This window comes from Streptopelia decaocto (assembly GCF_964273445.1).
Source record: "Streptopelia decaocto genome assembly, chromosome: 1".
Classification (NCBI taxonomy): Eukaryota; Metazoa; Chordata; class Aves; order Columbiformes; family Columbidae; genus Streptopelia; species Streptopelia decaocto.
In genome coordinates this window covers 7179471-7192437 of record NC_138663.1, presented here as the reverse complement: position 1 = coordinate 7192437, position 12967 = coordinate 7179471, and the positions used below count along the sequence as shown (strand labels likewise).

At 41.2% G+C, this 12967-nt stretch overlaps 1 protein-coding gene across 3 annotated transcripts in view; it reads left to right on the top strand.

Moving 5' to 3' along the window:
* The window catches only part of USP6NL (USP6 N-terminal like), a 128876-nt gene that overhangs the window by 49560 nt on the left and 66349 nt on the right, over positions 1–12967 (top strand). For 2 of the 3 annotated variants that reach the window (XM_082072689.1, XM_082072690.1), the window contains 2 exons: positions 7545–7618; positions 9127–9209. In XM_082072689.1, the coding sequence (XP_081928815.1) occupies positions 7545–7618; positions 9127–9209 (157 nt within the window). Of the gene's footprint in view, positions 1–979; positions 1059–7544; positions 7619–9126; positions 9210–12967 lie in introns of those variants that run through there. The other variant, XM_082072688.1, reaches the window with a different exon arrangement.

Here is a 12967-nt window from a genome sequence, read left to right as displayed (position 1 = left end):
GGCACCGCTCAAAAGATCCTGCACCTTCCCTTCAGGTACTCCTGGCCATTGATAAGATCCCCCTCAGGCTGAACAGTCCCACTCATCATCTTTCTCTCAGCTTCACAAAGGTGGGAGCCCACATGAGGCTTCTAAGGCAGGTCTGGCAGCATGTGCTCTGACTTGCTTAGGTTAAGAAATGGCTCACTCTCGGCTGTAGGCATCACATAACTGACATTTTGCATGACAGAGCATGTATTAGGACTAAAATCTATCCAGGATTGATGTGTGTGTCCTTCAATATTTGACATGGAGATTTGTTTTTCAGGTTTTGAGGATGCTGACTGTATACCGGCTTTCAAAAAGCAGATGAATTCTGACAGTACTAAATATTGAATTATGATACTTTCATCAGTGAAAACGTGCTTGTCAGCTCCATTCATCCCAGGTATTTCAGGTCCCCAAGATATCCTGAACAATAAAGGAGTTTTAACTAGAAAATGTGTAAAATCTCCAATCTGTAAGTAGGGAGTGCTAAACGGTTACAGAAATTAAAACTGTATTTTTAGCGTGACTTAATTTCATGGCTCTTAAGTAATAAGCCAGAAATAGGGTACTTCAAGCTCCATTTCTAGTAAGTCCTTTAAATAAGATGCTTTTCCTGAAGCACTTGCTAAATACCAGTAAGAATTCTTACCCAAGAGCACAACAGCGATGTGTTACAGGAGCCGCGTCCTCTGAGGCCGTTTGTTCAACTCCCCTTGTTTATTATGAGCTGGAGCACGGGGCTGTGGGCCGGGGTGGAGAACACGAGCGCGGTGCCTGCGGGACACTCGGTATTAACAAACAGCAGCTTTGTTTGAGGATCTGCAGCTCGTAGTGAAAAATAAAAGAGAGCAGCACATGTCAAGTGGCTCAGTATGTGGAGCAAACGCTGCCGGTGGAGGAGGAGAAAACTTTCCCCCGTTCCTTTTCGATAAACTGATTTAGAATATGGTCTAGAAAGGAACAGGTTTACTTCATGAAGACTAAACCAGAGCTTTACAAGGACTGGGCAGAAAATCACCATCTAAAGACGGGTAAAATGGTGTTTTTATTTGACATACTGGTCTTTAATTGTTCTTGTTATGTGCTGGTTTACTTCTCATTTTGAATTAGTGATAACTCTTGAGTTAATACCAATAAGGCAGATAATTATATTGAATGGTCAAAGAAATGTAGCTCGGTTAGCTTCTGGAAATAATGTTTTCCTGACAAGTGTTGCGATGTAAAAGGGATTGCTTTTCTAACTATTTCACTTTATGTTTAAAGCAATTCTCTCTGCATGAAAATATAATATAATAAATTATGCTTAGTCTTTTTTTGTTAAGAGCAAGTTATATATCTATATGTGTGTATTTACCATGACTTTTTCCTTTTGAATGTCAGCTACCTATGACAAAATACAAGTAAGCATATGTTGTGGATTTTATTTCATTTTTTTGTGGGTATGAACTGGAAGGAAGATAAACAGCCTGGGTATTAAAGGGACTTTCTGCTATGAGAAGAGACTTACAAAATGTTTTGTTTATTGCTCTGAAATGTGCTTTGAATGTGTAGATGTGCAGCAGCTGGTGGCAATGCCTGCGGACAGGGATCTGTGCCAGTGCGGCTCTTTGTGCGCTGGAATGTGTAATGTGCAAACAAGCAAGAATTTGAGTGAAGTAATGGAAAACAAATTAGCATGTTCCAAGTCTTTTGGGGTTATTTAGATGCCTCTGCAGTTGGGAGACGACGATGAAGGGTTAAAGAAGAAAAAAGGGACAAATCTCATTTTCAGATTTTGGGATAACACAGGATGCTGTTATGCACTGACCCTCAGCCACGGGGGATGAGGTGTTATTGCTGGGGGTGTTGGTTGACAGTGGCTGAACATGAGCCAGCGGTGTGCCCAGGGGGCCAAGATGGCCAACAGCATCCGGACTTGTGTCAGGAGTAGTGTGGCCAGCAGGACCAGGGCGGTGACTGTCCCCCTGTACCAGGCACTGGTGAGGCCCTGCTGTGAATCCTATGTTTAGTTTCGGGCCCGTCATGACAAGAAAGACCTTGAGGTGCTGGAGCGATATCAGAGAAGGGAAAGGAGCTGGGGAAGGGTCTGGAGCACAAGTGTGATGGGAGCGGCTGAGGGACCTGGGGGGTTCAGCCTGGGGAACAGGAGCTGAGGGGAGACCTTCTGATCTCTGAACTGCCTGAAAGGAGCTTGGAGCATGGAGGGGGTTGGTCTCTTTTCCCAAGGAACAAGTGATAGGATGAGGGGAAATGGCCTCAAGTTGTGCCAGGGGAGGTTTAGATTGGACATTAGGAGGAATTTGACAACCAATGGTAGGATAAGGGGTAATGGGTTCAAACTGGAACACAAGAGGTTCCACTTAAATTTGAGAAGAAACTTCTTCTCAGTGAGGGTGTCAGAGCCTGGACCAGGCTGCCCAGGGAGGTTGTGGAGTCTCCTACTCTGGAGACATTCAAACCCGCCTGGACACCTTCCTGTGTAACCTCATCTGGGTGTTCCTGCTCCGGCAGGGGGATTGGACTGGATGAGCTTTTGAGGTCTCTTCCAATCCCTGACGTTCTGTGATTCTGTGTGTTTCAGTTTGAACCCATTACCCCTTGTCCTGCCGTTGGTTGTCACTGAGAAGAGCCTGGCTCCATCTTCCTGACACTCACCCATTATATATCTGTAAACATTAATGAGGTCACCCCTCAGTCTCCTCTTCTCCAAGCTCCACAGCCCCAGCTCCCTCACACGGGAGATGCTCCACTCCCTTAATCATCTTAGTCGCCCTGCGCTGGACCCTCTCCAGCAGTTCCCTGTCCTTCTGGAACTGAGGGGCCCAGAACTGGACACAATATTCCAGGTGTGGTCTCACCAGGGCAGAGTAGAGGGGCAGGAGAACCTCTCTGACCTACTAAGCACCCCCCTTCTAATCCACCCCAGGTACCATTGGCCCTCTTGGCCACAAGGGCACAGTGCTGCCTCATGGTCAATCACGTGTAAATTTGTTGCTACTAAGTAATGCTGACATCTCCAGATCACTTATTTCCTCTCTCAGAATAAGTATTGGAGACTCATTAGGATTGCGTTCTTGTGTAGGACTAGTTTAACTTTTTGCTTGTGCCGCTTACATTTTTTTTACGTACTGTCACCACTTTATGATCTCGAAGAAATCGTATCTTTTTCAATTCTTTGATAATTGGTAAGGAGAGACTCTAATAAGGAGAGACTCTAATAAGAGGGACAAAGAAGAAAGCTTGGACTGATGTTTTAGGCACCGCTTTGCTGTCGCTTTGCAGGGCTGATGGGGATCTGCAGGTGTCTAATGGTGCAGGCCTGAGTCTTTAGCAGTTTAAAATCAGGGAGTTGCAGAATGAATCCAGTGCTAGTCCCATCTTTTACGTATCCTTTTGAAAGTTTAAATCCAGCAGTTTTCTGCTCATCTCAGCAGCACTGACATATTATCTTATGATAATACGGTTTCCAAGTGTAGCAGAAAAGCAGTAATCTGACTGTTATATCAGTCCTTTTTCACGTCATTGCAGATTGGAATTTTCCCTTTCGTTTTCTGGTTGCAAGGATGTTTCAGTTCCTGTGCATGCTGCTTTCTGAAACTCATAAATTTGTAATATTTGTAAATATAGGAAACAGGTCAGTGTGTCACATCAATGATGGGAAAATAATGGTGAGTGTTATGTGTCGGGCCAGTTGTTCAGCAAATTGTGTCGCTGGCTTTTCTTTTTATGACTTACCTGTTTGAGAAGCTTAGATGTGTGAAGCTGCCACTTGGCAGGGTTTTAAGCCCACTCATTGTACCTTGTGTACCTGACCAGTTATTTTGGGGACTTAGGCGCTGTTTAGTATGCCATCATTGGCAGATTTTATCACACTTCATTATACTCTTTTTAGGTCGTTGATACTATATTTACAAAGTCCTAAGTCAAAATCTTTTCTCTGTACTAGTTAATTATCTATATATTAACGTCAGCCTCATCTGAGATTGCACTGTTTTGTGTATAAGGTGGTGTTGATCATTTATAATGCTGACTTTTAATTAGAAAATTTAATCATACTTGTTTCACATCTTTAACTGCTTTCAGTGAGATAAGAATTGCTGAATAGAACTGATAAGACTTTAGAATACCAGTTGTTCATCTTTAATTGTGCAGGGATGTATTTTTGTGCCTAGGAACATATTTCATGAAGAATTTTCCTTGTTTTATTTTTATCAGGAATCATTATGTAATTTCTAACTTGGACATATTTAAAAAATTCCTCATATAAGAAAAATAACATTTTATGCTTATCTCCTGACATATAACCTCTTGTCCCCGGCTCAAGCGGTTTCCTGAGTTTTCAGTATGGATGGATGAATGTAACGTTAAACTATCTCAGTGCAACTAGAAGGTTTAGATGGTTCTGGCAGAGGATTACTTTAAAGGCAATAAATATGATAATTTCCACACTAAATGTAATTGAGTTGTAATGAGACACAGAACATGCCCAACTTTGATTCATATGTTACTTGTGCAGAGGAAAGGAACATATGACCAGGTTTTCAGCATATATTGGTACTCGTTGTGTGGTGCAAATACAGTTTTGCATTCTTTTAAGCAAAGGTTTAAACTTTGTTTCACCTTCTGCCACTTATTCCATCTGTGTTGTTGAAGAGCTGTCATGTCCTTTGTGGTGTATTTTTAAATACAAGTAGTAATCCATTTTTAAGAAAATACTGTTTATAAAAAAATGTATTGACTACTTACTACTTGAATGTATTGACAATATTATAATATTGATTACTTATTATTTAGCTGTACTTTTTCAAATCTAATCTCTATTTTACTAGGAAAAAGCAATAGGATTTTTTGCCTATTTCTTGAAGCCCGGTAGCAGTTGTAATTTCAACAAGTAACCTTTTCCAGCACATCTGCCCATTGGGGAAGCGAAGATCAGGATTGCTCAGTACTTGAATTCTCTGAAGGAACGTCAGCTTTCTAAGCAAGCATAAAGTTTGCTTTTAAAAAACCCATAATTGGCCTTCTGGAAAGATTTACTGTAAGCACAGATCTGTGTCTTACAAAAGAAAATGCGATTTAATTTTGATGATGGCGTTAAGCTTCATGTACTGCTGGATGTCCGTGTAGATTGGGTGGCTTCAGTGGCTGTTGTCAGGTTAGTAGGTATAGTACATCAACTAGTAAAGGATAAAAACCAGATCGTTATAATTGTGTTGGGGAATATGTAGTGCTCAAAAACCTGAAATCAAAGTGCTCAGTGTTTTCCAGTCCTCTGTAAGTTTAGGAATAAAGGTGGATCCAGTACATAAAGGAGCAGGAGGAACAGTGAACTGCTTGAACAACACCAAAGGTCGAGCAATATGAAATGAGTCAGTTTGCTTCTCGCCTTGCAGCAGGGGTGTAACTGTAACTACACCTATGCTTATCCAGTCCTAAAATTACATTTGGCACTTTGAAGGCCATGGTGAGGCTGATACAGCCCCCAGTGAACATGAGTTTGACACCCCTGCCTTACAGGGAGGAAATGATTTATCATCTTCCAAATAAAGCAGATGTAGTCCTTAGCCATAACATATTAATCCTTAGCCATAGTTTCTTTTTCCCTTTGAATAATTGTGTAAATAGGTGTGTGCTGCTTCTGCTGTATGCTGGAAAAAATGCCAAAGCTTGATGTCCTCACCAATAAATGGGTGTAATATGACTGGCAAATGTTGGTGACAAGCAGAAGGGAGCCAGAATGAGGAGAACAAAGTGTAACTTCTGGAGATCATAAGTGAAAGCTTTAAAGAAGCAGTCAGGCTTTCCATTAGGGGAAATTTGGGACAAGCATTGCTGTTAGAATCAAAGAGTCATAGAATGTCCTGAGTTGGAAGGGACCCAGAAGGATCATCGAGTCCAACTCCTGTCCCTGCACAGGACAACCCCACAGTTCACACCGTGTGTCTGAGGACGTTGTCCAGTCTCTTCTTGAACACTGTCAGGCGTGGGGCCGTGACACCTCTCTGGGGAGCCTGTTCTGGTGCTCCAGCACCCTCTGGGTGAAGAACCTTTTCCTGATGTCCAACCTGAAACTCCCCTGGCACATCTTCCTGCCATTCCCTTGAGTTCTCTCACTGGTCGCCAGAGAGAAGAGTTTGGGGCCTGTTGCCCAAACAGTGGTGCCTGTGTACATGATGGGACACACTGAGGTTCTCTCTGCGTTCCCCTGAAGAAAATTCAGTGAAACACGCAGGGATGATGCTAAATCTGTAACAGATGGCTTAGAAGGGCACCTTGGCACAACTCCTTGTCTGAATATCTGAGAAATATGTATGTAAGTTTTATTAAAGAAATATTGAGTTTGGGCATATAAATGTATAAATAGTGTCATACGATGGAAAACTGTAATTTCTGATTTTCCATTCCGTGGCCCAGATGGTTGATATGTAAAATCCTTGAAGTTCGTTATGTTGCCATGAACTAAATAGTGAGGAAAACACAACATGCCTGGGGTTATTTTTATAGTACTCTGTGCCTGAAAACTATTTCAAACGTTTTTAAAGCTTTGTTTTATCTAGACTTCATTGCTTTTTAATAATCAAAACAACTCTAGAATCTTGTACAAATCTGTAATTTATTAAAGCTGATTTACCTCATTAATTTGAAATCATAATCGCATTTGGGGTATTGAAGTGCATTATGTTGTTGAACATTGGGAGCAGCATCTTCTTCCTTTCATGGTGCCCCCTTTGCATTTCTATCCGCGTTCCAGAGGTGGTTTCTGCTAAGGGAACCATACCAAAGAAACTTAATTCAGTTTTACACGCAGTCTGCTGCACCTTCTCTGGATCAAACCAGATTTATCTAAACTTTAACTCCACTGCTGTAGTAAACTCAGCTGTATCTGCACTGTATTGATGTCCAATGCTTACCCACACATCCGTTTTTTCTTGCTTGTCAACCTTCCTGTTGTCATATCCTTATGTTTACTCCACCTCCTCGCAGCTCAAATTGAGGCTCTGCTACTACAACAGTGTCCTCCCCTGTTTTCTGAGAAATAAATCTTGGGCAACTTCTCAGCTGACATCATGCAGTATTTCCTCAGCATTCATCAGTATTCTAATCCCTCTCTACAAATCCTGTAAATAGTTCAGGCTTTTGTTTTAAACCAGTAGCGTATGTTCCGGCTTTCTTTGACTATCTGAATGTTTGTGGAATTGGCAACTAGCAGCTTTTACCACTTTGTTCACTCTTTCAGTTGGCAGGTTGTGGGATATTATTTTAACTTTATTTAATACCTGCTTTGGTGGAGATTTGGGAACACTCTAAACTCAGCAGTTCGGATAACATCCAATAACTGTATTTTACCCTGAACAGTATTCAAGACATGCACCAAGGTCATATTTCCCTTTGATACTCTTGTTTTGGCATTTCTCCATCCAAGTAGTCTCTCCAAAGTTGATTTTTCCGAGTTCTTTGCTGCAGTTCTTTGTCCACAAGGGAGAGAATCTGAACAGTGTTATTTGAATTCTCCACAGGTGCAGATGCTGAGCAGGATGCTGCTATCAAACTTGCCCAAGAACGAGCAGAGATAGTTGCCAAGTATGACAGAGTAAGTGAGCCTGATAATGAGTTTGAAGACATTTTATAATTAATCTTAGTAATATGTCTGTTTAAAAATGAATAATGGTTCCCACTAGCTTTTGTTTAAAATACTCTATGTTGTACTAATCTGATGGTTTCATGATACATTTGCCTCTGAGTGAATTAAATTTGCCTTCCAAAGGGGGACATTCTGGATAATGACTCAATCAACTCATTTTTCAGGTGTATGGCAAGTTGCTTTGGGGCTATTTCAAAGTAGTGTAGTGTATTAGAAGTAATGAAACTTGGATCTTCAAGGATGCTCAGTATATCTCTGGGATCAGGAGGTTTCTTTTTTGTTTTTAAATTTATTTTTTTGGTTATGGTTAGGACAGAAACATTTAAATCATTACAGAGAAGATGAGGGGGGGAAAAAAGGCAGAAGATGAGTGAGCTGCATAGATTGTCAGGTTGTACTGTACTTGTTCCCTTGGACTTGGCACTGGTGAGGCTGCACTGAGAATCATGGGGTCAGTTTTGGACCCCTCACTATAGGAAAGACCTTGAGGTGCTGGAGCGAGTTGAGAGAAGGGAACGGAGCTGGGGAAGGGTCTGGAGCACAAGTGTGATGGGAGCGGCTGAGGGACCTGGGGGGTTCAGCTGGAGAACAGGAGCTGAGGGGAGACCTTCTGATCTCTGAACTGCCTGAAAGGAGCTTGGAGTGAGAGGAATATCAGTCTCTTATCCCAAGTTGCAAGTGATAGGACAAGAGGAAATGGCCTCAAGTTGTGCCAGGGGAAGTTTAGGTTGGGTATGAGGAAAAATTTCTTCATGGAAAGTGTTGTCAGGCATTGGAACAGGCTGTCCAGGGCAGTGGTGGAGTCACCATCCTGGAACGGTTTAAAAGACTTGTAAATGTGGTGCTTAGGGACAGGGTTTTAGTGGTGGATTTGGCAGTGTGTAGGTTAACGGTTGGACTTGGTGATCTTTAAGGTCTTTTCCAACCTCAAGGCTTCTTTGGTTGCTGTGAGGAACTGAAGAAATACCCTGATTGTAGCTTTTTTCTTCAACCACTTGTCAAATAAAAGCCTGGCATAGAATATGCCTAGAATACCTACACCGTATTCACATATTCTTCTAACACTTTATAAGTCTTTAGAAGTGTTGTCAGAGTGCTAAGCAATAGACTTGTTTGTAGAGTTCATGAAACATTCTACATACTAGACTTGTTGGTTTGCACAGTGTGCACTGAAGTGAGTGGCTGTGTTTACTTTTTAATCAGTAAATCACACCCAGTAACCTGTGCATAGCCCATACTGGAAAAAAATGGAGCTGAAATATACTTAAATATACTTAAATTTCTGCAAGTCCTGTGAAAATTGGTTGGTCAGTATAGGACTAGTGTTCTCCTCCCCTTCCTCTACCCTACTACCAGTGTGTCGCAAAGATTATGCTTTGAGTTGTTGAATCCTGTTTTCTGTGTCTTACCTTATTGTGACATAAATCTTAATTTGGCTCTTTCTTTGTTTCTTTTAGGGACGGGAAGGTGCACAGATTGAACCATGGGAAGATGCTGATTATCGTCTTTACAAAGTCACGGATAGATTTGGGTTTCTACAGTAAGTAGCAAGCTTGAAAAGGAAATAATACTAAGACTTCTCTAGTATTACTATTTATACTTTTTATTATATCCCCTCTTTGGTGAAAGTATTATGCCTTCTAATAGATCTGCTGAAACCTGCTGTCTAAATTTTGGGTAATCTTTCTCTGTGCTTTTTAATTCCATTTTTAGTTCTGTAACTTGAAGCTATGTAGAGAGTCAAATATTTTTGAATATTTTATTTGGGAATGAAAATTGATAGGCTTCCAAAAAATTATTTCGAGCTTCATTAAATTGCACATAGATTTTGGTTTTAAGTAATAGTGAACTTGAAGTACTTGGAAGGTTTTTAAACAATTTTATTCTAATGTTCATCTTTAAAAAAGAACCCAACACATTTGAGGTTACATAATAGTTGTATATGAACAATTGTGTATTCCAATCCTTCAGAGATAAATCTCATTTAATTTCAGTGTTAACGGTTGGACTCAATGATCTTAAAGGTCTTTTCCAACCAAAATGATTCTATAGTTTTATGATTCATATATTTAATAACCTTAACTGAAGTCTCTACTGATTTGGGACCTAACATTGCATCATAAAGTCAAGTCAGAAAATACCAGAATCCAGTCAGGTACTTTCTTTGTGACAAATAATCTGCGTCTTTCGTCAAATAGAGATGAGAATATTAAATTGTATTAGGACTTCCATGGTTGGCAGATGGAAATATCCATCTTGCAGAAACTAAGCACGGGCTGACTGGCGACTTTTGATGAGATTCAGTCAAGACTCTGCCATTCTTGGGGTTGGCATTTGCGTTTGAAAACATTAAGTGCAATCCAGATGAATCAACAATGAGCGGAAAACTCAGTAGTAACTACATAATCCTAAAGTGTTGGAGTGGCTGGGAGGGTGTGTTTTGGTTTTTTGGGGGATTTTATCGTGCTTTCTACATCTATTCTGTAATGTTGTTTTTATAAGTTGTCAATTAAACCAGTGACCTCCACCTGTAGACTTGCCTTGGCTTCATCTGGGTGAGTTAATTTGGTGTGTGACCCCCAAACAGCTCTATTTTACACAGAGAGGTCTTTGTGTTGATCAACTACAGCTGCCACACCACGTGTCTGCTATTGTAGCTGCTGTTTTAGGCATTCTTAATGGAGAATGGATGTCAGAATGATTTCTTGTGCAAAAATAATTGAAGTCACTGCTAAGTTCACTTCTGACTTCAATGGGAATTGAATCACTCGCATTCAGATTTTCAGGTGGCTTATTGATTTTTGGTATCCTTATGAACTCCTAAACTTTTCCTGTTACTTGTGTTGATATTTGCCTGTTTATTAGCCATGGAAGAATGTTATTCATGTCTGCTACAATTGCTGCTGCAATCAGTTCTCAGGAGTCTTGGATTTGGTGTCTCTGATGCTGTAGTATATTTGAGATGCAGTTATGGAGGTGCTGCTTGGCAAATCACTGTATGCCAATTTCGGTGCTGCTGTAGCTGTAACTACAGGCACCTACTTTAAGGCACCTTTACATCACACTGGTTATTCTTGTGGTGGGGTGGTGTAGATGGAGCTTAGTCACGAGGCCAAGCTTCCTTTCCAGTCAGGTCATTAGTCACAAAGGCAAAGCCTGTGCAGAATTTGTTCTCTGCATAGTAAACTTCAAGGGATGAAATCTGTAATATTTTTAACACATGAGTGCTGCACAAATTAACAATGTATGTAAATACTCTGTCTCTTCACTAATTGCGTGATATTTGTTGCTTATATGCTAATGATGTCTCGTTATAAGACAGATTTCACCTGAGAGTGCCATCGAGGCTGCCTCATGAGTTTTTTTTTTTAAAGCAAATTCATTGCAAGTGACATTTTTATTTTCCTGAGAAATAAAATCTCTCTTAATAGGAGAAATATAATTAGGATAAGCATAGCAACTATCTTTCCCTGAAAAAACAATGTATATTGCACTACAGATTTTAACTATGGTCAAGCCTGCCTATGGTCTGCAGTACTGAGCCTGTGCAATCTACCATTTCTGAAAGAAACCTCTATTCCTACAGGAATTTGAAATTAAGCAGTATAGTCCAAAAGCCTCAAACAGTCCCTGAGATCCATAATTCCCCGTGACCCATCTAAGAGATGTTTACAGTGTGAGCTAGCACATCAGGCCAATACACACTGAAAACTGAAAGTCTAGGGACAGTACCAAACTTACCGTACTGACCTGTACTCTTGTTTACACTGACATGTTAAAGTAATAAGTAGCTGAAAAATGCCTTTTGTATCAGCAGGATGGTGGATTTGGGAAACCTGACAGAAAATTAGGGCTTGTTTGCTGGACAGAATCCAGTGCAGGGCAACAAAGGTGATCAAGGGAGTGGAGCATCTCCCGTATGAGGAAAGGCTGAGGGAGCTGGGGCCCTTTAGCTTGGAGGAGACTGAGGAGTGACCTCGTTAATGTTTACAGATATATAAAGGGTGAGTGTCAGGAGGATGGAGCCAGGCTCTTCTCGGTGACAACCAATGGTAGGACAAGGGGTAATGGGTTCAAACTGGAATACAAAAGGTTCCACTTTAATTTGAGAAGAAACTTCTCTAGTAGGGGTAACAGACACTGGACCAGGCTGCCCAGGGGGGTTGTGGAGTCTCCTTCTCTGCAGACATTCAAAACCTGCCTGGACACCTTCCTGTGTAACCTCATCTGGGTGTTCCTGCTCCGGCAGGGGGATTGGACTGGATGAGCTTTGGAGGTCCCTTCCAATCCCTGATATTCTGTGATTCTGTGAAGTACAATAGGTCTTGTTTACTATGGGTAGTTTCTAAACTTCTCTTTCTCCTTGGCTGTGTCCTGTCTGCAGCTTTCCTTGGCTCTGCAAATGTGCATCCAGAGTTCAGCTGAGTTGCTGATAGGGCAGAAAAGATAATGTCAGTGGGATGAAGCACTCAAGCTGCTTGTGTAACGCAGCACCAAGACGATGGTAGAAAGTAAAGATTAGAGACTCTTTAAGAGTAGTTTCAGTCTAGATATACAATTCATCAGTGTTTATAAATATCTCAAGGGTGGATGTCAAGACAATGGGACCAGACTCCTTTCAGTGGTGTGTAGTGATAAGATGAGGGGCAACAGGCACAGAATCAGCACAGGAGTTTCCATCTGAATATGAGGAGAAACTTCTTTACTTTGAGATGCCAGAGCCCTGGACCAGGCTGCCCAGAGAGGCTGTGGAGTCTCCTCCTCTGGAGACATTCAAACCCACCTGGACACATTCCTGTGTGATCTGCTCTGGTGAACCTGCTCTAGCAGGTGGGTTGGACTGGAAGATTTCCAGAGGTCCCTTCCAACCCCAACCATCCTGTGATTCTGTGATGTCCCAATATCCTTATTTGTGTGTCAAACTGGGAATTAGGAAGCTTGGAGAATCTGGAGTCACGCTTCTGTTGTCTTCCTGCCATATCAATTGAAGTAGGTAAAACTAGATTTAGATTTTCTTCTAGGAACATACTTAGAAGCAGAGGGAAGGTGTCTTTTTGTGTAACTGTAGAAATTGCTAATGAATGGAAAGGGATACAACATTTTCCTTTAGGTGAAGTATCTCACCTTAAGGCCAACCTTTATTTAAGACTCAGAGTTGGGCATCTTTGCTCCATTCTCATTGTTGTAGTATTTACTGTTTACAATAGTTAGGACCATCTTCAGCTGACACTGTCTTGAATTCTCAATAGCTGCTGTCTTAAGAACACAATTCAATTTGTTTGCTCTAGTACTGTTTTT